Genomic DNA, 25,431 nt, shown 5'->3' on the forward strand with positions numbered 1-25,431 from the left:
CATACCAAGCAAGGCGGTCCTGGAGGTATGGAGGGCGCATATCGTGCAGGGCTTTAAATGTTAATATCTTAAACCTAACCCGGGACTCAACTGGCAACCAGTGCAGTTGAACGAGCAAAGGTGTCACATGTACTCGCCAAGGCACCTTAGTAAAGACCTTGGCCGCTGCATTCTGCACCAGTTGCAATCTCCGAGTTAGGTGCAATGGCAACCCCACATAAAGTGAGTTGCAATAATCTAACCTAGAAGTGACCATCACATGGACGGTCTACTCTTAGAGAGTAGATGGAAACATCTCTCTTTTTCCTTACCGAGGCAGAGCCACCATTGGGCCAACGGGTTCAAAGAACCCGGGCTGGTGACCAATCAGAGGCCGCAAGAGCGGCCATGACACGTCCCCCGCGTCTGACGTCAGACGCGGGGGCGGTAGTTTAGCTCCTGAGTGGGGGCCGCACGGCTCTGTTCAGGAGCCAGACCACGCCCCCCGGCATCTGAAGTCAGACACGGGGGTGGGGCTATCCCCTGCATCTGGTGTCAGATGTGGGGGCGGGGCTATCAGGGCACCTGCCACGGCCACACACGGGCTGCTGGCGGGCTGGCTACGCCCCTGCTCCTTACCTATTCATTATGTAGTCCTTTAGATTAGGATTAGGTTTTTCCTATCCAAGTGTACTTAACCAATGAATACATAGTATTTAGTTCTACAAGAATCTCCATGTACTTTCTCTAAATAGCTGCAACAACTAAACCATCCTCTGCCACCTACTCTGTAACTGGAGCGTGTGCTCTCTTCCTTAATGCTCTGCTGTTTACCTAAAGGTAAAGTGTGCCATCAAGTCAATTTCGACTCCTGGCGTCCACAGAGCCCTGTGGTTTTCTTTTGGTAGAATACAGGAGGGGTTTTCCATTGCCTCCTCCCGTGCAGTATGAGATGATGCCTTTCAGCATCTTCCTATATCGCTGCTGCCCAATATAGTACCAGTGGGGATTCGAACCAACAACCTTCTACTTGTTAGTCAAGCATTTCCCCACTGCGCCACTTAAGGTGACTGCTGTTTACCTACTGGGGGTAATATTAACCACCCCCAACAGGCCTAACTCTGCTTTCTTGTAATTTCCACCCATTGGTTCTTCTAATCCTTCCCTCAGGAGCAGCAAAGAACATGTCTACTACTCCTTCTATGTGACAGCCCTTCAGATATTTGAAGATGGTTATCACATCCCACCCACTTTGGGGGAGACTAAGGGGTGGGGAAAGAGCAGAGGCCACTTGGAGGAGAATAGTTCAGTGCGAGCCCCATTTCCCACTGAAGTTTTCCACACCCAGCTTTTAGTTTGCAGCTCCTCCGGAATGGAGGTGTGCATCCAACTATCGGCCAAATTTACCCCGAAGTCCCTGCAAGCTATCGGGGAGCACTTCACACACACAATTTGGGGTTTTCAGTGCACGTTAGAGTGTAGTCTGATTTATACCTGGGGTTAAAAGAATCCACTTTGGCATCTTTTTTGGGGGGGGCAACTTTGAGCTCACAGTAAAGCCTCGCAGTAAACCCACGGTAAAGCCTGCTGACTGGGAAAGCTCACTGTGCTGACCTCTGCATACTACTGTGCTTTTCTTAGTGCTGGGAAAGTCCTTTAAGAGAGACAGAGCTCTCTCTTAAGAGGTCTGCAGGGAAAGTGCTGGGAAGGGCTACACTTCTCAGCACTCTGTGCATGCCTTCCAAGATGGTGCAGGGGCTCAAGAAGGCTCAGTTTAAAAGAGCCCCACTGGTGCTGTGCAAAGTGCATTAGCGCAGCACCACATGGTAGTAATGGTCGCCTCTGCATGGTGCCAGGGGGACTGTGCAGACTATTCAGCTTCATCTGAAGCTTCACATAGGCCCAATAACCGTTAGTCAGGGAGTCACACTTAAGGTAGATGGGAGCCACCTGGCACTGAAGAACTGTCCTGGTGTACAGTATAAATGGTTATAACACCAGACAACTGAAAACCATTTCATTGATTCAGGCTTTTACCCCTTAGCGGTTGCCAGTCTTTATGGCTGCTCTGTTGTTGTCTTTTATGGCTGTTGCTTTTTGGTGTTTTAATTGTCTTAATTGATTTTAATATTTTAATGTAATTTTATAAAATTTTATTGTATTAACGTTTGTAAACTGCCTTTGGCTAAGTTTTATGAAAGACGTATATAAATGTACACGATTTAAAGCCTGAATAGTGCCTTTCGTAATGACTAAATTTAGCAGTTCAGAGTTAACTTTATATGCTATAAATAATATGACTTAACTATATAATAAGTTAGTTTATATAATTGAACTATAGCTTTGCTTAACATCCAGCCTCATGAAGAATTCCGCTCTCAAAAAAATTGCCCTTGCTGCTTACAACTTTGTAACAGTTTGGTTGGCTCTAATAAAGGTATTATCAGTCTTGTTTTCAGATTTAAAGACTTTCTGTCTGTGAAGCTGAATGTAACCCTCGCTCAAGTAATATTCAACTCAATTAACCATTTTGTTTTTTAAAAAGTAAGCTTCTATACATCATCATTGCTGGTGAGGGGGATGTAGAATGGATGGAACTTGAGGAAGAGGTGCTCCAAATAGATTTGGTATGTTCAGTTAATGAAGCTGTGAAATATTAAAATTAAGTCCTCCATTTTGTGTTCAGCTGAGTTTATGTTGCATGTTTTAAAATTACTGCCTGGGGAAAGTAAAGGTGTTTTGTTTCTGTTTCTTTCTGTTAGTCAATTACAGGCTGTAGTGATCAGACTCCCCTCTCTTTAAAGAGTTAATGGGAAGTGAGCCCTGTCTTGACTGACAGGCTGATGAACTCCAGGGCTCAGCCAATCAGCACACTGGGTGAGTGAGACCTAGAGAGCTGTTGCCAAGAAGAAGAGAGGTCTTTGTTAGAAGAAGCTAGGTGGGAGGTGCGTAGGAGGACATGTGGCCATGGAGGTTGGCTGCAGGAGGATGACTGCAGCTCTTAGAAGATAGAACTGCAAGGGCTTGATTCTCAATGTGCATTTGGTGAGTTCAAGGAAAAAGGAAGCCAAGGCTTCAGTGGCTTCAGAAGTTTAGGGCAGGATAAAGTGGTTTAGTAAGAGTTTGTGTTAGAAGTTCTATCTCTTTGGTGTGTGTGCTTTTGCATATTCCTGATACTGTTCTATTATTATTTACCTGTAATGTAATTAAAATAAGAAATACTAGCCTTCACCCATCCTACCTAGGGTGTTGCAAAAGACTCTATAAACATTTAAGCGTGCCTAAAACAACCTATTTTTGTAATCTACTAGGTATTTTAAACTGTATTTAAAAGCTGAGAAAACCTCAGATGGAAGCAGTCTATAGTAATTGAATACAACTTTTTTTTGCTGTTCTTTTCTTTTTACAAGCCTCTCTGAGTTGGTTTTTAACTCAGGAAAAGGGAGGGTGAAGGGGTTTTTTTCTCTGGTGCAAACACGTTTTCAAATGTTCAACAGCTATCAGTTTTCTCACCACATGTAGGCTTGCATGTGGAAGATTTTTGTACTTATTCAATAGCAAAATAAAGAGAGTTTCCCCTGGGATTCCACCCCAAGCCCAAGGAGGTTCAAGCTCTGTCAATAAGAGGGGTAGTGGTGGAAGCATTTTGAACCTACTGATAATACAGAATAGTTTTAGGAGAAGCCTAGCCAGGCAGCTCAGCAGGGATGATTCAGCACTTTCCTCCCTCATGTGAGCTTGCTCTGAGACAAAGTCTTTACTCTGCTACACAGGCTAAGATCAAAACAAACAGTTAGCCCAAGAAATGGTAACCAAAGGGAGAAATGAAACTTAAAGTCCTGATAGAACACAAACTAAGAATGCCAAATCTGCCTTTCTGATTGGCTACATTAGAGGAGGGAATAAAATTTAGGGGATATAAAATGAAAAGATCATCCACACAACCCAAATCCCTGGTGGCTAGGGAGGGCTGGCAGGGGCAGGAAGGCAGGAGTTTAACTACCTTCCCTCCTGACCACAGCAATCCTTGCACCATGCTGCTCTGCCGCGCAAACAATCACCACTGCAGTGAGCAGCGTGGTGTTCTAGAGAGACCAGGGAAATGCAGCCCAGCCTCCAGAAATCCCACAATGCAAGCAGCCTGATGCATTTGGGGATATCCCCACAAGCCAGGCGCCCTAGGCACTCGGCTCGGTATCTGGTTTCAGTTAGAGAATATAAGAAGAATCAAGCAGAAATCAGCCAAAGAAAGGAGTTGCCAGAAGAAGAAAGCTGGATTAAAAAGCTGATAGGAAGACTAAAAGTGTGGTAAACCAGCTGAAATAAAGTACATTTTAAATAGAAGATCTGGATGTATTTATACTTCATTGATTTATTATTCTTTGCTCATTTTCTTGTTTTTTTTGGGGGGGGGTTGTGAAAATATTGCAAAAACAATATCTAATGAATATAAAATTGGATTAATGATTTCTTTTGCTTTCTAAATAAAGACATACTTTCTTCAGGTCTCTTGTGGTCTCTGAATTTTGTTTCCCATCTCACACTTCCTTGCCATCCTACTCCACACTGGAGACTGGGAGATACAGAGGGTCATTTGGTGGAGGCACTGGAGGGCAGGGTAGATTTCCACTTGGTAGCAGCACCACAGTAAAATCAAAAAGGTAGGAGAAGCAAGAAGTTGATCTGCTTGCCTCCCACCCGCCCCCATTCACAGGGCTGGCTACTGCCAGACTGCTACAGGATGGCATCTACACTTTGCATGTCAAATGTCCATTTCCAAACAAATCGCTTGAGAATATTGTTCCAGGATTTTAGTAGAAACTAACTCGGTGCAGTTTTGTTTAAAGAAAAGGAACAGCTTGTAGTGAACTTGCCTTCTCCTTTAATCTTCTTTTCTGAGTTACCACCCTCACTAGCATTAGTGTACACAAACAGAGGTGCACTTAGGTAATTTTGGAGCCTGGACCCCGCCCCCACCGCCCCAACTGCAAGTTAAGCATCATCCCCCTACACACACACACACACACACACAGACACACACACACCGTGAAACACACAGTATTTTTAACATGTGGGTTCTTGAGTGCACAAACAGCAACTAAATTCATAAGAATATAAAACAATAAATAACAGCAGCAGCAACAACAACAATAATAAACAACTTTATTTGTTAGCTGCCCCATAACAAATTGTTCTCTGGGCAGCTCACAATGGATGATTAATACATACAATAAAAACCCATAAAACATTAAGTCATAATGGACAAAAAAAGGTGAAAATAAAATACAATATACAATACAAAGCAACATTAAAAACACGTAAAATTAGTTATAAAGCAGATAAAATCTAAATTGCTAAAATCTGACAAGCTGAATTTAAAAACCTGAATTTAAAAGGCTTGGGTGAACAAAAATGGTCTTTATCTGGAGTCTAAAAGGACAAAGTGATGAAGCCTGGCAAACTTCACTGGGGAGACTATTCCATAGGTAAAACAAGAATATTTATGCCAATATGCATTAGCAGAAACATTTCAAAATGCAACTTAACTAGAGTTACCATGCCCCCTGAAATTCCAAGTTTCACCCGGATTTTATGTATCTCACCCAGATTTGCCCAGATTTCAGATTTCATTTACCCCCCCCCCCCACCAAACTCTAGTCCTCGTAGAAGCGGAGTTATAGAGCAAAATGAGCAGTCACTCGTCTGCTCAAAAATTATTTTCAAGCCAATTTACATAATAGGCAAATTAGGCACCCAGATTTGGAAAGCCAGACTATAGTAACCAGAGATGCTCTAACCACCCGGTCCATGGCCTTCAAGGTCCAGGGGGGCCTCCAAATGGCCAGAAGGCCTCTGGCAGTCACCCCGTGCCCACCCCGCCAAACCTCCGTTATTTTTTTTTATTTCAGCTGCCGCGTGGCCGAGGGGTGGCTGCTGGGGGGTGAGTGGAGCAGTCCTTCTCCTCTTTTCCCTATTCCCCCTCCCCCGGTGGCGGTGGTGGCCAGAGCAACACTGGCCCGAGAGGACGGACCAGGTGTCGCTCCGGCCACCGCGGAGTGGGGAGAGCGGAGAAGGACTGCTCTGCTCACCCCCGGCAGCCACCCTTCGGCCATGAAGTGGCTGTAATAAAAGGGAAAAAATTGAGGTTCATCAAGTCCCCCCAAAAGTAAGTTTTTGGGTGCCTCACATGGGGTGGGGCTCATGGCTGGGAGGTCTGGGCACCCAAATCAGCTAGGTGTGCTCCTGATGGCAACCCTAAACTTAACATATTCCCATCCCACATATTTCTTTCCCCACTCCCCCCTCTGTCTCTAGAGGTCATGCTTGGCACCCAGCACAGGTCACAGTCACACTTGGCCACCACCCCATGCCAGTGTGGTGTAGTGGTTAGAGTGCTGGACTAGGACCGGGGAGACCCGAGTTCAAATCCCAATTCAGCCATGAGACTTGCTGGGTGACTCTGGGCCAGTCACTTCTCTCTCAGCCTAACCTACTTCACAGGGTTGTTGTGAGGAGAAACTCAAGAACAGTATGTAGTACACCGCTCTGGGCTCCTTGGAGGAAAAAAAGTGGGATATAAATGTAAGAAAATAGAAATAAATAAATAATAATATGGGCTGGTGGTGTTGTTGGGGTTTGTGGTTATTTAGCAAAACACCAAGGAAACTACCACTCCAGTTACACAGTGCAGAGTTTAGTTGTTGCAGTTATTTAAGTAACATGCATGGAGATCACTGTGGAGTCTAAACTAAATTGATTTATTGATGAGGTACATTTGAGATAGAAAAGACCTATCTTATCTATCAGCTCCATAATGAATAGGTAGGGAGGGAGGGAGATGTTTTCATCTTCTCTCTAGGAGGAAAGGAAGAGGACTGACTCACTACAGGAAGTACCTGAGGAGTCAAGGCAGGGGTCATAGAGTACAGGCAAGCAAGGACAGGTAAGGAGACCCTCACTGGCTACCTCTACTCTCAGTGCCTCTAGTGGTCGTTAGGATAGTTGGTGCAAAAGGTTGATGCACTGGAACTCGATCTCCAACAGGTGTGGCACGGCAACCACACCATTTGGGACAGACTAAAGAGGATTGGGGGGACAGGGTGTGTGGAGGCCCTGGACTTCAGCCCAGACGTCCGGGGGAAGAGCGCCTCTGTACGTAAAGCATGGTGCAGGTCCTGTGGTCAAGGCAGGAAAAGACTGCCCAGCTGTGATAATGTCAGGTTGTGGATTTTCTAGAGGTTGCTTAGTGCACACCCAATGGTTTAATCAATAATGGTTGCATAGTAAAATCAACCAAACCTTCTGCAGAAGATGAGTGTTCAGGGAATGTGCAAGATGGAAACAATTAGGAACTGATATTTTTCCCAGCTGCAGAACACAAAAAGCTTTCAAAGGTGCAAACAAAATGGCCTGTGCTGAAGATATTTTATTGTCTAATTGATGTTTTTAGAGCACTTTCCTGTTGTATTTTTCCTTTTTGTTTGCATGGCTGCAATTAAGCTTGATTCCTTTGTGCTGGTGATTTTTGTATATTGGATTTTGAATAGGAACTAGCAAGTAGTGGGAAGCATTTTACAGGCTGAAAATAGTCATCAGAGCACATTAGAGAGAATTGTTCTTATGGATTATGTCATGGAGTGGATTGAAATATTCTTTTTATTATCTTGCTGTAGAACTGTTTCATTCTTTATCTCAAGTTGAAATGCCATCATGCCAAGGGAACATGTTGTCCTCACTGATGCATTCAATTTGGTTTGGGTATTGAGTCATCAACCATTGTTTTAAGGTAATTGTTGTTGCAGAGCTTCTCAAACTTTCATAGTCAACCTCCCTATGTCACCTGCTCCCCCCCAAATAACGAAGCATTTCTGATGATACTGAAAACAAAACATGTGCACGAAAGCATGCACTTAAAAAACAAACAAACAGCAACAACAATGAATTAAATGGAAAGAGAGGTAAGAGAATGACTAAGGCCAGTTGTCTGGAACACAGTATGAAACTCTTTTATTAACACCCCAGAGTGCAAATCTACCACCAGCCTGAACCAAGTACTACACCCCATGGGGGAGGTTTAAACAGGCTCCCCGCCCCCGCCCACCCAAAAAAAGTCCAGTGGGTGCCCATGCCCTGAATGTTTGTCCATCTTTTTCTTTTGCTGTCATGGATTTTTCTTGTTCACCCACACTGCCCTCCCTAAGCCTTATCCAAGCAATCAATTTTGGGGGAGATCTGAATGATCAGTGGTTTCTCAGTTGTAGGGGATTTGGCTGCTGTTCTTCAAGGAGATACTACTGTAGTTTTAATAACACTTTATTCCATTATGCAAAGCACTATAGAAACAGCACACAAATATTCTTCTGAACAATGGAAGACATGCTTGGACTGTAGATCATTGGATTAGTGATCTGATGGGCTACCATTTAGACCATTGGATTAATTGTCTGATAGGCTACGAAGGTTATATACAGCTAAGATTTATAAATCAATTTGTCACAAAACTCTCAGAGTAGTTTAATGTGTCAAATGACTATATTGCTTCTTCCTCTGTGGCTGGATCCCAGACTGTTCCCTCTCCAGAGGACAAATACGGGAATGAGTAGTACCCCGTAGATCTGTATGCTTGTCCTAGAACTCTGGATCCATGCCAACATTCTATAAATTGAGTTTATGCTGACTGATGCAGCAAGGGGATTGTACAAAGCTCAAGAAATTATACATTTATTATACATACATTATATTTATTTGTTGTATTTGTTGTATTGTTTTTATGCCTGTTTTTATATGTTTTATACTTTTAACATGATGTTTTTATTGTCTTTTTATTGTATGTTTTTAACTTTTGTAAACCGCCTTGGGGTTGTCTTTTTAACAAAAGGCGGTATATAAATGCAAAAATAAATAAATAAATAAATAAAATACACATAAAACGTTAAATACATAAAACATTACCAAGCAAAAGAACACACCAAAATATCTGAGGGATCATTTGCCATTTTGATTGATGGCTTTTCTTGGCATCAAGCATTGTTCATTGCCTATTTTTGTTAATGAAAATTGGAGCCTCTTTTGTCCTGAAGAAGAAAAGAGGGTGCATCCATCCCCATGTACTCATTATGGATCTTTGCTTGGGTAAGGCCTTGAATCCTGAATCCTCAGATTAAAAGCTCAGTGATCTACCCTGAGTTGTGTTTGTTATAGGAGGCAACTTGAATTTTACACTATGGTGGGAGGGCGGGGGCGGGGAAGCAGAAGAAAAATTTAAAGGATATTATAGAACTAATCATCTTCAAATAACAGGTAAGTTAACCAGAGAAAATAACAACCTAATGACAGTAATTGAAGGATTATGTATAACTTGAGGGGGGGGGTGAAGAAATGAATGGGAATTAAAGAAATTCTGTGATGATTCCAACTTCATGTTTATAGTGAGTAAAAGAAAGAAAATGTGTGCTAATGCTACTGATTTAAAATTGCCTCTATAGGATTTGATCAGTAGATGTCATCTGAAAAACACTGTGGCCAGTTAGCACTGCAGTGCGCTACAATAGTATTTTCTTTTTCTTCTTCAAGATATCTCCTCTCTCCAGCTCACGGTGTTTATATATAGATAGATTAATATCTTTATATCAATCTATAGATATTAAGCTAATGATTAATAGTTCCTCCAGTGACTGTTGCTGGTGTCTATCTTACATTTCTTTTCAGATTGTGAGCCCTTTGGGGACAGATGGATCCATCTTTTTTATTTATTATTTCTCTATGTAAACCGCTTTGGAAACTTTTGTTGAAAAGCAGTGTATAAATTGTTGTTGTTGTTGTTAATAGATAGGGTAGAAAGGACTTGAATGGCAAGTTAACAATACTTTAAACATCTCCATAAAGTATTTAAAGCTCAGAGCTGTGTTAGGCCCTTTTGTGCCGTGTGCTTATATCCAAATTAGTCTGTTCCAGGACAGCCAGTCCCTGCAGCACCAGACTTGCAGTGTATTTCAGCCCAAACTGCTCGTGTGCCTATGGAACAGAGAAAGCACTGACAGGCCACTTGCTGAAAGCTCCCAATGCATTGGCCTTGCTTGCTGGAATAAATGCATAAAGCAGAGTGGCAGCAGGTTGTCAAAAGCCTTGCCTTTGCCTGGGGTTTCTATTTTGTTTTATTTTTAGCTGATGCTTCAAAGGTTGTCTTGGGGTGTTGACCGTTCCCTTCTGCAAAAAACAACAGGGACTCGCCCAAAGGTGGTATAAAAATGTCTCTTCTCCTACAAGGAGGTTAAAGATTTGATTTCTACAAGATTAAATCTTTTACAAGTCATCCAGTGCATTAGATAACTTGTGGGTGACCTGTCAACAACATTGGCTCACATGTTCTGCAGTGTTAGAAGTGTAAAACAGGAGCTGCATTCATGCAGGAGGCTGCTTTGGAGCTCAGCAAGATTGTTGCTGAGCAGCAAAATGCATGTGGATGGAGAGCAGGGAGCAATTTTTGCTGATCTCTCTTCCCTCTAAAAGTGTTATTTTGCTGTCAAGAATATGTCCCTGAGGGCTTTTTTTTTTTTTAAAGCAAAATAGCACTACTTTGCACAAAAATAAAGGGTGGGGGGATGAGAGGAAAATAGTAATTAAAGCCTCCCCCAGAACAGGGACTGAGTACTATAAGGCAATTAAGGGTCAATTAAGGATTGGAAGAAGATGAGCATGGTTTTAGAGTTGGAGGAAGAAACAATAATAACCTGAACCACAAAGCTCTTTGAGAGCCAGGAGTCGAAATCAACTTGACAGCACACTTTACCTTTATACTGATGACACCACTCTGATAGCTGAGAAAGTATTGACTCTTTTGAACTTTGGTGCTGGAGAAGACTTTTGAGGATACCATGGACAGGCAGGAAAACAACCAAATGCATCATAGAACAAATCAATCCAGAATGTTCACTCGAGGCACAAATGACCAGGCTCAAACTATCATACTTCAAACACATTATGCGAAATCCCAGCTCCCTTGAGAAGTCCATAATGCTGGGAAAATTTGAAGGAAAAAGAAGAGGACAACCAGCAGCAAGGTGGATGGACTCAATGACGACAGCAATGAATGAACCACTGAGAGACCTTAAAGGCCAAGTAGAAGAAGAGAGATCATCCTGGAGATAATCTATCTATGTCATCACTAAGAGTTGACACTGATTTAATGGCACTTAATCAATCAATCAATCAATCAATCAATCAAAGGGGCCATTCATCAGTAACTTCAAGCCACACTCAACAGGAAGCAATGACAGGAAGATGATGTAAGAAGGAAATTACTGAAGCTGCAAAGAACCTTTGTGGAATGTGACTTACTTCTGAGTAAACAAAAAAAGATCTTAGCTAAATGGATGGTCATCACTAGATAATGATTCTGTTCTTACGATCAGCCCAGTTTTGGCAGCTCATAAGCACCACAGGGTTAATCACTGATCCTGGAGGCTCTTTGGTGGCAAACCCACCAAAGAGGCCAGACTCTAAAATAGGGTTAAGGGAGCAAGCACTCCTTTAGCCCCATTTTTTCTATCATCTGCCAGCTCCAGCTGCTTGCAGCCAGGGCTGGGAAACTGCAAGGATCCTGCCCATCCTGCTGCCCAGAATGCACCATACACTCATGTGGTGCGTCATGGGATTTCCAGTGGCTGAGACAATGTGTCCTTGCCCCCATCCTCTGTGCTGCCTGGGACTCCTTCAATGGATTGTCTGAAGGTAAGGTAAGGTTAGTGAACCTTCCTCCCCGCCTACCCATATAGCCTTTTCGGTCGTGAGAAAAGGCTCAATATAGAGCTATTTTAAACTACTATGTATATGTTTTCATTCCACATCTTACTGGTTGCAGAAAAGCAATGTCTCATCAGCACTAAAGGGCACTATTATGCATAATGTCTATTAGCCAACCACAAAATAATAATAATGATAATAATAAAACCCACTGGTATTGCCCTGTTTTGTGCCCTGAGATCCAGCTAGTGAGTCACAAGCATAAATGACCAAAAAAAAAAAATCCTTTGGATCTGTTTCAAACTGTCAAACAGGGTTTGTATAATCAACTCCATATTTTCATTGCAAACATGCTGCCTCAGTGCTTGATATATCCTGCCAAACAATTAACACTGTGCTGTGACTATCTAAACACTTGCCATGATTTTCTGTAATGAAGACCATTGCCTTAATTTTCCACAGGTGCCCACTCTTCAGATTTCTGGGCACAATTTGCTTTTAGGAGGGAGGGAACTCTCAAAACCTATTTGTGTCATGTGTTCAAACAGCCAGAGTTGGTCCTGTTTGTAGCTCTGAATAAAGATCGGAGGGGGTTGGGGGTTGGTTCTTTGTAGTACTATTGCAGAGCATTATACCAGTGCTAAAATAACACAAGGGATATACTAGCTTGTAATCGGGCAATTCACAGCTGTTGTACTGACAGTTATAACATTAAAAGTGAAATTGCAGGTAAATGCTCTCATTCTTTTTTCTCACTTTTGGATAAGTATCTTTTTCCCTTGCAGAGCACTTTTGATTAACCTCGGCAACCTGGCAGAATATTTATCTGGCATGATGATATTTTAGAGAAAATTAATGGAACATCAAGATGCACCGGATATTTCAGCTTACAATGTAGATCAGTTATCCTTGAGATACATAACAGGACACCTGTGTGTGCAAACAGCTATAGGTATGGGAAGAAGGCCAATCCAGCCATTTGGAGCTTATTCACCCTATCCATTGGGCTCTGTGTTGACAGCAAGATTAGAATTCAAAAAGCATTCATGTGCTAGCCCTTAGCCTGGGGAATGTTAGCTGCGCACAGCCATCAACACATGCAGGCTTCTGCTTTCAGCTTGTGAGGAGACAGAGACACCACAGAAATGGTAACTGCCACTTTCGGATGTATATTTGGGTGTAGCTGTTATTATGGTTTACTTGTTGGTTTTCTATGGCTGGGTTCAGATGTCACAGGAAATGGTAAATCCTGCAGCATGACAGCAAGCAGGCTTCCAGTGACAGTGGCAGGGTAATATGCATCACTGGCTGTGTCAACGGAACCCTCCAGTGTTAATATATTCTGCCCTACTTGCCAGGGGCGTAGCAAGGTTGGAGTGGGCCCAGAGACAAGATTTTTAAATGCCCCCCCCCAAAGTCCAGGGCCTCCACACACCTCAGGCCCTCAAGGATTTAAGTCTGATATTTCAAAATAAGTATGCTGCCTGGAAATACATTTCACTGAATACACACATGCACACTTCACAATATATAGTGATATACATTGAATACTATATATTTGTGCTACTTTTAATGCCTAGAACACACTAGAAACACTAATTATTAAAATGGGCCCCTCGCTGCAGATTAGCAAAGGAGACTATCAACCATGCAGCGTGAGCCTATGTATGTTTTCTCAGAATTCTGAACAAATTCAGTAAAGTTTGATTCCAGGAGGTTTTTCACACGCGGCTTTTAAAGCCCTTTAGCACACATCTCCTCTGGAATGGAGGTGCTGCATTCACATGGCATTGGGTTCCCCCAAGCTTATTGTTTTGGGGAATTTCAACGTCCACGCTGAGGACCCCCTAGTGGGTACGGCTCAAGATTTCATGGCAACCATGGGCCTGTCTCAGTTGGTATTGGGCCCTACCCACGTGGCAGGACATACTCTGGATCTGGTTTTTGCCGACTGGGAAATAAATGATCTGGAGGTGGGGGAATTTGAGACTACTCCCTTGTCATGGACAGATCATCATCTGGTGGAGTTTAGTTTGACTGCTCCGTCTGCCCTCTGCAGGGGTGGTGGACCGATTAGGATGGTCCACCCCCAGAGGCTAATAGATCCGCTTGGATTCCAGACGGCTCTCGGGGAGTTTCCAGTGTTCAGAGCTGGTGACCCTGTCAAGGCCCTGGTTGATCTCTGGAATGGAGAGATGACCCGGGCTGTTGACACGGTTACTCCTAAACACCCTCTTCAGCTTGGTGGAGCCCAATCTGCTCCTTGGTTTTCCTCGGAGCTTAGGGCAATGAAACAACTCAGGTGACAGCTGGAACAACGCTGGAGGAAGAGTCATGACGAATCTGACCGAACACGGGCTAGAGCCCATTTTAGGGACTACTCTGTGGCAGTGGGGGCGGTGAAGAAATGTTTTTTCTCCGCCTCCATTGCATCTGCTCAGTGTAGACCGGTGGAGCTGTTCCATGTAGCAAAGACATTGCTGCTCACATCCCCCCAGATAATGGGGGAGCCCGCTGTGATCAGTTTGCATGTCACTTTGCGGATAAAGTCGCTTGCATCCGTGCCAATTTGGACTCCAGTGTTTTGGCAGTTCCGGCAGACGTGCCTCTGGTACCATCTGGTCCCATTGTGTTGGATTCTTTTCAGTTGGTGCGGCCTGAGGATGTGGACAAGATCCTGGACAGTGTGCAGGCGACATCGTGTGCTCTTGACCCTTGCCCTTCGTGGCTAATAAAAGCTGCCAGGGAGGGTACAGGTAGATGGTTGGAGGTGATTATTAATGCCTCATTAAGGGAGGGCAGGATGCCACCGTGCCTCAAGGAGGTGGTGGTAAGACCACTATTAAAAAAGCCCTCCCTTGATCCCTCCAACCTGGACAACTATAGACTGGTTTCTAACCTGCCCTTTTTGGGCAAGGTGATAGAGCGCATGGTGGCGTCCCAGCTGCAGAGGGTCTTGGATGATACGGATTATCTGGACCCTTTTCAATTTGGCTTCTGCCCTGGATATGGGACTGAGACTGCCTTGGTCGCTCTAGTGGATGATCTACACCTGGAACTAGACAGGTGGAGTGCGTCCCTGTTGGGTCTGCTGGACCTCTTGGTGGCTTTCGATACCTTTGACCATGGTATCCTTCTGGGCCGCCTCTCAAGTATGGAAATCGGAGGTACTGCGTTGCAGTGGTTCCGGTCCTTTCTTGGGGGGAGAGTCCAGAAGGTGGTGCTGGGGGACTACCACTCGGTTCTGTGGCCATTGGCCTGTGGGGTACCACAAGGTTTGGTCTTGTCCCCCGTGCTGTTTAACATTTACATGAAACCACTGGGAGAGGTCATCCAGGGACTTGGACTGAGTTGTCAGCAATATGCAATATGTGGATGATACTCAGCTCTATCTCTCCTTGTCACCTGATCCTAGAGCAGCGGCGGATGTCCCGAATTGGGGGCTGGAGGCCGTGATGGGTTGGATGTGGGCTAACAAACTGAAATTGAATCTGGACAAGACGGAGGTACTGTTGGTCAGTAGGAGAGCCAATCGGGATGAGGAGATTCTACTGGTTCTGGATGTGGTTGCACTCCCCTTGAGGGAGCAAGTACGCAGCTTGGGGGTACTACTGGACCCGGCTTTGCTTTTGGAAGCTCAGGTGGAGGCAGTGGCCAGGGGCTTCGGCTAGTGTGCCAGCTGCATCCCTTTCTCAGGAAGGCAGATCTGGCCACAGTTACCCATGCCTTGGTCACATCACGGCTGGATTACTGTAACGTGCTCTACGTGGGGCTGCCCTTGAAGAATATCCAGAAACTGCAACTAGTGCAAAACGTGGCAGCTAGGGTTCTATCTGGAGCTGCCAGTTGGGAGCACATCACACCCATTCTGAAAGAGTTGCACTGGCTGCCAGTTCGTTTCCAGATCAAATTCAAGGTGCTGGTTTTGACCTTTAAAGCCCTTAACGGTTTGGGCCTGGGGTATCTGAGGGACCGCCTGATCCCAAGGGTTGCTGCCCGCTTGATGAGGTCATCTGAGGGGGCTCTGCTCCGGGTGCTGACAATGAGGGAGGCTAGGTTGTTGTGCACTTGGGACAGGGCCTTTTCTGTTGCTGCCCCCAGACTCTGGAATGCTCTCCCAGTGGGTATCCGCTCCTCAGTCTCCATCACAGTTTTTAGAAAGCATGTCAAATCGTGGATTTTTACCCAGGCTTTTATATGATTGTCTCCTCTGCTGCTTCTTGTATTTTGTACTTTTTAATGCTTGTGTTTTTATTATTATTATTATTATTATTATTATTATTATTATTAATAATAATCAGATTTGTTTTTATACTCTTTATCTCAATATTTTAATGTGTTTTTAAATTTTATTGTGAGACACCTTGAGATTTTCTTAATGAAAGGCAGGGTATAAATTTAACAATAAATAAAAAATAAAAAATAAATGTTGGCCAGATTTACCCTGAAGTCCCTGTGAGTTATTGGGGAGCAGTTCACACGCAATTCAGGTTTTTCACAGCTCGTTAAGAGTGTAGCCTGATTTATATCTAGAGTAAAAAAACACACAAACTATTTTGCGTTGGTTCTTTGGGACAACTTCAATTTTGCAGTAAAGCTTCCCAGTAAACTTGCAATAAAGCCTGCTGTGTGTAAAAGTCCCAGGTAAGTGTGTGGAGAATTGCAGCCTCAGACAGCAAATCTAACCACATTTAGCTGGAAGTACATTTCATTGAAATGGATTTCATGGCCTCAAGTAAGTCCTTTCAAGGACTTACTAGCAAGGAAAACATGTCTACTTAAAAAAACCCTGCATTTCCTCCAACTGTCTGAGATCCTTCCCTGGTAAGTGCATATAGTGCACATGCTCAGGGATGTAAAGCAAACCAAACTAATTTGTGCTCCCAGCATATTTTGCTCCCTAGAGGAGACCAGTAAGTCCCACTGAAGCAAGGAAGATAGGGGGGAGAAATAGAGAAAAGAGCAAGAATTAGCACCATTCCTCAGGAGAAAAGAGGTGTGTGTGTGTGGGGGGGGAGAATGAGAAATCCGCCTCTTTTGGGTAAAATTTTAAGATAGATGAGACATGCCAGGGCTCGAGGAGCTCCTGAAGTTACGCCCACTGTCCTAAAAGTTATTCTCCCAGCTCCCCAATGTGGAAGTAGGGCTGGTTGTGGTCTCTCACTGTACTGAGATAAAAACCACTCTCAGCAGGGGCTCAGAAGCAGGGTCATCCCTAGTGGGGTGAGGGGCTGGGGGGGGGCGCAAATCAGCATGTGCAGGGCCTCCTTAACATTTCATATCATTACAGAATCATACTGACTGATGACATACAGTGTAAATAGTGTGAGTGAGGTTTTTAGACATGCCCAACCAGCTTGGCATTTCTAAAGAAAAATAAAATACAAGTACAATACATGCTCCACAGTTCTCACTCAGACCTACTGGGTTGCAAAACAACTTGAACGTAAGTGCATTTATAAATGAATTATAACATAACATAACATAACATAACATAACATAAAGGGGGGGGGCACTAACCACAAACAGGAATTCACATTTTACCTCCATTACTGGCAAAAGCTGGTCTGGTCTGTGCTGGGCAGAGGGTCTGCAGAGAACTATGATGGGTAAGGGCAGCCAGCATTAGCCACTCTGCCTGCCTCTTTCCTTCCTTCCTGACTGCCTACTTGCTGGCACTCCAGTTCAGGCTTCAGGGAGGCCTGCATGGAGGCCTCTCTGGAAGTCCCGCCCACCCACTGGTCAGCTGAGAGGCAGGGAGTGAAGGCGCTCTAGCAGCTTGCAGGCTGCTTAGATTGCTGAACAGAGCAAGGGGGATTGGTTGAGTGAGGGGGCCTTGGGGCTGGGCAGGTGAGCAATGGGGAGTCATATCACATGTCTCTGGGGAGCCCTTGAGGCAGTGGGGCCCCCAGACAACTGTCTCCCCTTGCCCGATTGTAGTTATGCCCATGCTACTTGCAGTTCCAAATCCAACATCCATAAACCAGATTTGAAGTTTGAAACCACAAGTAGGGCAGAATATACCAACATTGGTGGGTCTGAATGACACAACTAATGCTGGCACGTCCCCCATCCCCACACTGGAAGTCTCACTTGCCACTGCACTCCTGAACTGGTGGTTCATTGTTTCTTGTGTTGTATTAACCCACCCTATGCTGCTTATGTCAGTGCCAAATGCACTATTTTGGGGATGGAAAGGCGGAATAGACATACAGTACACTTAAGAAAATACTTCCCAGAAGGTAGTGAAAGCTGAACCCTGCAATTGTTAGTGATTACACATGATTGGCTTGCTACAGTCCAACCAATCAAGCTTTTCCCCACTGCCCCCTGACCTCTCTAGAGGATTATGTGAATGAACTTAGTGGAAATGGAGGAGCTAAGATTGGATTTGTTTACTCAGGGTTGCATCCAAAGGTTCCCTTTCTCCAAAGAAAAGAGTCCTTCCTCTTTTGGATGCAACCTCAGGACAATAAAATAAAGACTTCCTCAAGTAGATTTTAACTATCTGACTCTGAAGAAGCTGTTTAGTAAACATTTGGAAAGAATGCTATGTAAAGATTGTAGAACTCTAAAAAAATGAATGTTGTCAAGCTTAGAAAAGCAAAATCATGGAGAAAGATTCAATGAAGCTATTCTGATGATCACTGAAAACTGGGTTAGGGAAGCCCAGCTTTCAGTGATCGTTGGAATCACTGGGCTCGCAGGCGAAACTGGTGCTTCCATAGCGGCTAGCCCGCCCTGACAACCCCTCCTCTTAAACAAGGTTAACCGAGTGAGCGCTCCGTTAACCTTGTTTTTCTGCTTGTGTGTCAGCTGTGGCTGCTTGCATGTCTTTCATATTAGGCAAGGTTACAACACCTGGAGCTATTTAGTTTAGAAAAAAGACTACTGCAGGGAGACATGATAGAGGTCTATAAAATCATGCATGGTGTGGAGAAAGTGGATAGAAAGAAATTCTTCTCCAGGGGCATAGCAAGGTTGGAGTGGGCCCAGGACAAGATTTTAAAATGGGCCCCCGCTCACTGAAGCTCAGCTCATGAAGTTATCTATCTATCTATCTATCTATCTATCTATCTATCTATCACAATAGAACATCCTAAATTATTTTTTTAAAGGTTTTGTAAATTGTGGACGATGCAAGTCATTTAATGGTACTAGAGAAAGACATGCTGTTTTGCTAGCTCAAGGTCTTAACACTCACATCAATTTCGGAGGATGAATACAACTGAACGAAGCCCGGGCGGGTGTGCGGCTAGGGGAGTCAGTCATGTGACTTGCCAAGGCAATGGGCCCCCAGACAACTGTCTCCCCTTGCCCTAGTATAGTTACGCCCCTGTTCTTCTCCCTCTCGCATAACACTAGAACCAGTGGTCATCCCATGAAATTGATTGCCAGGAAATTTAGGACCAACAAGCAGAAGTACTTTTTCACACAACACATAATCAACTTGGGGAATTCTCTGCCACAAGATGTGGTGACAGCCAACAACCTGGATGGCTTTAAGAAGGGTTTGGATAACTTCATGGAGGATAGGTCTATCAACGGCTATTAGTTGGAGGGCTATAGGCCACCTCCAGTCTCAAAGGCAGGATGCCTCTGAGTACCAGTTAGTTGCAGGGGAGTAACAGCAGGAGAGAGGGCATGCCCTCAACTCCAGCCTGTAGGCTCCCGTGAGGCATCTGGTGGGCCACTGTGTGAAACAGGATGCTGGACTAGATGGGCCTTGGGCCTGAACCAGCAGGGCTGTTCTTATGTTCTTACGAAGGCAGAAAGGAAGGCTGCCATTCATGGAATCACAATTGCTAGCATTTTCAAAGGAGCTATAAGAAACAGAGCTGCAACAAGGTCTGAACTTTTTACATTAGGAGGAGAAAGGATGAAGGAGGTGGTTAGTTTGCTACATAGCTTTTCAGAAAGAAAGAAAGAAAGAAAAAAGTCTTTCAGTCAGGAAAACCATTCTACTTACAAAAGAAAGGGGGCGGGCAAAGGTTGTCTTTTTCAGCATTGCCAAAAATGGCTCTAGTCTATCGTTTAAAGGGGATTGTTCATGCTGGGTCTATGGCATAGAAGGCCATTTAAGGCCAACAAAGATTTAAAAAATAATAGTCCTAAATCTCTGAAAATCTGTATGCGCAACAAAACTTTCCAATCATTATTATTTCTCTTTTTTGTGAAAAACAACCATGAATACTGGCTATTGGAATTGGCCTATCCAGTAATGATATTAAGGGGGAAAGGTTGTTCAACAGTAGCTAAAAATGGGTGATTACAGAATTCTAAGGCTAGATGAAACCACTAGGCTATAGCGCATGCATGCACGCACGCACACACACCCTTTCAAAAAGTGGTAGAGAGGCTGCTGCCCATTCATTACATAAAATGGTGTAGAATACTGCACTACTGGTAAAGAACTACTAAGAATAAAATCAGGGCTCTTTTGTTATTTGGAAAGACTCAGCCTTTCTCATGGGAATCTAGGTAGTTCAGTTCAAAAGACTCTAAAAGTAAAAATTACATTCTGACAACTGGACAAATCAATTTTGAAATATTTGATGGTGTTAATTATCAGACTACCATATGTGATTAGTTTAATATGTATATAGTATATTTGGTATTTCTTAAAGATATGTACTATGGCTTAATAGAACAACACTTTTACTGGCTCTGCAAAATGTGTGTGTGCGTGCACATGATCTGATATCTAAGATTGCAGTCCTAAACATATAAGCCCTATAGAATGCAACATAGCAGAAACCAAGAAGAGGGGAATCACAATAATCTATAGTGACTCCATCCCCATTTGCAGCTGCCCTGTCCAGCAGTCCTAGAGTTTTGAGTGTTTGCACTTGGTGGTAAGACTCCAAGACAAGACTGGGGTTCTAATGAGGACTCAACAGCCTCCACCTGCTGCATCAGCATCCCTGCTTGAGTGGGCAGGCACTGTTTTTGGAGGCAATGCTGGGCTCCCCTTGGCTTGTTATCCTAGGGAAATCTAATGTCAATGCTGAGCGCCCTCCCATTGGTACAACTCAGAAAGTCATGTGTGCCATGGGAACTTTGGAACTGTCTTATTTAATATTGAGCCCATATCTATCTATCTATCTATCTATCTATCTATCTATCTATCTATCTGTCTGTCTGTCTGTCTGTCTGTCTGTCTGTCTGTCTGTCTGTCTGTCTGTCTGTCTATCTATCTATCTATCTATCTATCTATCTATCTATCTATCTATCTGTCTATCTATCTGTCTATCTATCATATTTATATACTGCCTGATATGTGTATCTTTAGTAATCTGTGTACACAATTTAAAACAACACATTTAAAACAGAGTAAAAACAAAACAATTTCACAGACTAAAAAAGTTAAAACAATTTCATGGGATAAAAACAATTAAACAGTTTAAAATTAATTTCAGTTAAATTCCTTAGGTACACCTTAGATCTGACTTTCACTGAACTGGATGGTGGTGACCTGTGGGTGGATTCCATTGTCATGGACAGATCAGTGCCTAGAAGGCTGTAGATTTGCTTTGGTTCCTGGCCTCTGCAGGGTAGGGGAACCTATTAGAATGGCCCATCCCAGGAGACTAATGGATCTGTTCAGTTTCTAGCTGGAACCTGGGAATGTTAGACCAGTGACTCTGACAAAATCTAGGTTGGCATCTGGTATGAGGCAGTAACCCAACTCCAAAATGCCCCCTCTGGCTTGGTGGAGTCTGAGTTGCCCCCTGTTTTCTGGGGAGCTGAGAACAATGAAACCACTTGGATGATAGCTAGAGTGACAGAAAGAATCAAGATTATTCTAAGCAAACATGGGCTACAGCCATGGGCATCCGCAGGACTGTTTCCGGAGGGAAGGGACGGCTGTAATCCCACTTACCTGAGAATAAGCCCCATTGAATGCAATTGAACTGGTTCAATCCAGAGAGGGAAATTACCCACCCTCCCCCCGCTATATGCCCATGGCAAGAGTCCACTTTAATCAATTTTTTGCAAAACCAGAAGAAAAATCATTTGTAAAACGATTTCACAGGTAATACTGTAAAATGTGGCATTGTTGTTATTTTCTTGTGCTAGGTCAAATATCTGTTCAACTGTTCTTGCAGATTTGGGTTTGGGACAAAAGTAAGCTATAGGAGCACAACCCACACCGTAACAATAGAAGTATTTACATTGTGAGAGGACATAGGCATCTTTTTAGATTGTGAGCTCTTCTGGGACAGGGAACCATTTCCTCAAACCTCTTGCCTTGTAAACAACTTTGACAACTTTTGTTCAAAATATAAATATTTTTAACAATAGTAACCCATTAGATAGTCTCATGAAGAGTAACTTGCTCTCCCCACCTCTCTGAGTCATTCTGGGAGTGTTTGTACAAGTTTTGTTTTCACTTGGCAGACATGATTCATAACACTAAGCCCCGGGGCTGCTGTGGAATCCTAAATTAGCCCCAACACTGTTAAAAATGGGTGGTTGTACTAGCAGCACTTCTGCCGTTTTCCCCATTGCCAAGAATGGGGGAAAGTGCAAAGTGCAGCTAACTGTTCTTAACTGTGTTGGGGCTGTCTTAGGACTTTGTGGCAGTCCTAGGATGCAGCATTATGGTTCCCTTTAACTGAAGGAGGCATAAGTGGTCATGTAGCCCTTTACAAAGATAAGCAAAACAGTGCAAGGTTTCTTGCTTCTCAAGAATAATGCCCTACCATTTTAAAAATACCTTTAAAATCTGCTTTCTTTGGGCAATATGCACCCCTCTTTTCAACACTAGAGTGAGCACTCTGTTTTCATAAGGGCAGACAGCCCCTTCTCTCAGAACAAGGCTATCCACATGCATAGACCCCACTCCCACTCCTTCTTAAATAATTAAATTTAATAGTGAAGCTATTAAACTATTGAAGCAGCATTAGGGCTGGCACCTTCATTGTATGAAAGGACAAATCACTATATTAAAATACTAGTAAAATGCCTTGCCATTTGCAAGCATATTAGCGTCTTATGTCACTGTGACTCTAGTCTTGTCCTAGCTGTGTGAGATCTCATAACCCATGCTGTTCAATAGGAGGATAGCTTCCCCACATTTCCCAGGGCTTTAATTATTTTTGATGGAGTTTCAGAGTTTTTTCATAGTTTGGTGTTACTAGCTCAATTTATTCTGCCCGGCTCTCAGAAGCCTCCCTGTTTACAGCTGCATCTCCAGGCTTGGAGATTGCACTTTTGCTATGCTCAGGAGCTGCACCACAATGTGAGCTCGCAGTTTATGTTATACATGGGGACAAGTTGCTTAGTTGGCAATGGACTGGTCACCCCTAGATTTGGGCTGCATGTAACACAAATTGCAAAGGGGATGAGCTTCACACACCCTCTCCTTACATGGGGGCCCAGCTAAGCAGACTCCAGAACTACCTATTGCGAGCTATCTGACATCTGAGGTCATTTTGGACTTAGGAGGAACTCTAAAATTTCTCTCATACTCTCGCAAGAGTGATAACACCTGATGCTAAGACAAGTGCAGCAGCAGACTCCCTCATAAGACTCCTTCACAATAGGGATGATTCAGTGATGTAACTTTGAAAAGGTACCCATCGAAACTTTTGATAGAATTATTGGGAGAGTCAGTCTCAGCACAGGATATTCTTTGGCGCACCTGCACACTCTGGTTTTCATTACAACCAGCCTTGCATACAATAGGCGATTCACATACCTTCCTACTCAAGAAGGACAATCAGACCCAATGCATTCCAAAAAAGCCTGTCTGGACTCTTCTATTCAGCCAAGTATGACAAAAGAAATATTCCTCCAAGGCACGCTTTGGGATATAACTATCTCCAAGCCCCTGACTCAGTGTGTTCTCCTCTGTATCTTCCTAGGGACTCCATCTTTGTGCTCTCTCAGACCTTCCTCTGGAGACTCCACTGCAACAAGAACTTCAGCAGACCACCTTGGTGTGCCCCTCTCCATTGAGGCCACCTGAGCTGAAATCACTACCTGCCTGGCCAATTCACTGCCCTCACACCGAGGCTCAGCTCATTGTGCCTGGTTTGAGATTGATCCCCCTGCCAATCTATCCAGCTGGCCTCACACTGGAACTCTTCTCATGAGGAACCACACTAACTCCTTCAACTCTCCTGCTCCCCACATCGTCTCCCTGGATGGACACTAGTCACCAGCTGCCTGAGTCGGATCTTCATGAGGACAGGTGTTATAACCTCTTGTCTGGCTCTTTCAGGGACTCTATCCCTCTCTCTTATTTCTGAAACCTTACCCCCTCCCCATCTTGAAGTAACTTTCTCTAGCCCGCTTGGGAAATTACACATCACTTGGAGCTTCAAGCTAAATGTGCCTTACAATAGTCTGTTTTTAAACATATTTGTATTGCTTTTACATTAAGACCACCTAGTAGCTTAGTCTTATTGCTTTTATTTGCTTTTCTTACAATAAACTCATTTTGTTAATTAAAACCTCTCTCCCAAGCTGGTTTTCTTGAGTTAAAAAATTAATTTCTTGAGTGCACAAATTAAAACTGCTTGGAACTGCCTCCCCTTTTGAACTAAATTCCTCACATTCACCCTAACTGGGGGTGTTGACCAATCATCCCTGAGGCAGTTCCATCGATATTGGTCAAGGGCTGGAACGTACCTATGAAAATGTCATGTTTGTCTTTTGTGGTTTGGTCTAGGAGTTTCACGTCAGTCAGTCAATAAGGGGTTGGAGTTTGCAAGCATCTTAACTTATTTTCTTGGAGTGACTTCAGCCTTTCCCTAGCTCTGTGAGGTCTTATTCCCCATGCTTTCCACTGGGAGTGTTTTTCTGGATTTTCCTGGAAAGTAATGAATTTTTCTATGGTTTGGGATTGTGTTTTGATGGTCTGGGCAAGGTCTGGAACCTGCCTGCGAAAACAGCATGTTTCTGTCTTTTATGGCTTGCTCTGGGAGTTTCATTTCAATGAGTGAGTGAGCCAAGCAGCTTCAGAGTGTGTGTGTGTGTGTGTGTGTGTGTGTACAGAAATAATCATCTATATACAACTAGGATGTATGAATCTTTTCCTTCCAAAGATGACACTGCAAACAACATTCTGTTCTGTTCTGTCTTTTTGCTCCTACTGGGATTTATCCCCCCCCACCCCCCACACACACCATGTGCTAAAAATAACAGACAAGTAATTTGCAATTGCTATGAGAGTAGCTGCTGTGGGATTTTTAATTTATTAGACTGATTTCACATGTGCCATCTAGGATGCAATCCTAAGCAAGGGAGGAAGGCCCTCTAAGCTCTAGGGGGCTTACTTCTGAGTAAACATGAATAAGATTGAATGGTTAAAAGTGCTTTAGCACCTCTTTTCCACTGTTGAATGAATGAATGAATGAATGAATGCATTCTATTATTACAGTCAGTGACTAGCAATAAAAAAATAAAATTAGAGTAAAATAAAATCAAAAGCTGGACTGGGTGGTAGAGTACCAAAACATAGGTCTCAATTACAATTCATCAACTGCTTCCTTCTCAGTTTGCATGATGTGGCACAGAATCTTGCTACCCCAGCTGTAACTGATGAATACAGGTCTGCCAGAAGAAAGGAAGTATAATATTCTTCTGATCGACCTGGCTTCCTTTTTATAAGTGGTTCAATCCAGGCAATGTGAGTGTCCCTATAATATAAACAGTATAAAAGCACATGTGAGATGGGCTCGATATAGCCCGAACCACAGG

The 25,431-nt window shown here is 43.6% G+C and overlaps 1 protein-coding gene across 1 annotated transcript in view; it reads right to left on the bottom strand.

Moving 5' to 3' along the window:
* The window catches only part of CCDC112 (coiled-coil domain containing 112), a 48,098-nt gene extending 30,681 nt beyond the window's left edge, over positions 1–17,417 (bottom strand). The window contains exon 1 of the mRNA XM_053298353.1: positions 17,266–17,417. Coding sequence (XP_053154328.1) covers positions 17,266–17,271 — 6 coding nt within the window. The 5' untranslated portion in view covers positions 17,272–17,417. The remainder of the gene's footprint in view (positions 1–17,265) is intronic.
* Positions 17,418–25,431: the final 8,014 nt, after the last annotated feature.

This window comes from Hemicordylus capensis, chromosome 2 (assembly GCF_027244095.1).
Source record: "Hemicordylus capensis ecotype Gifberg chromosome 2, rHemCap1.1.pri, whole genome shotgun sequence".
Classification (NCBI taxonomy): Eukaryota; Metazoa; Chordata; class Lepidosauria; order Squamata; family Cordylidae; genus Hemicordylus; species Hemicordylus capensis.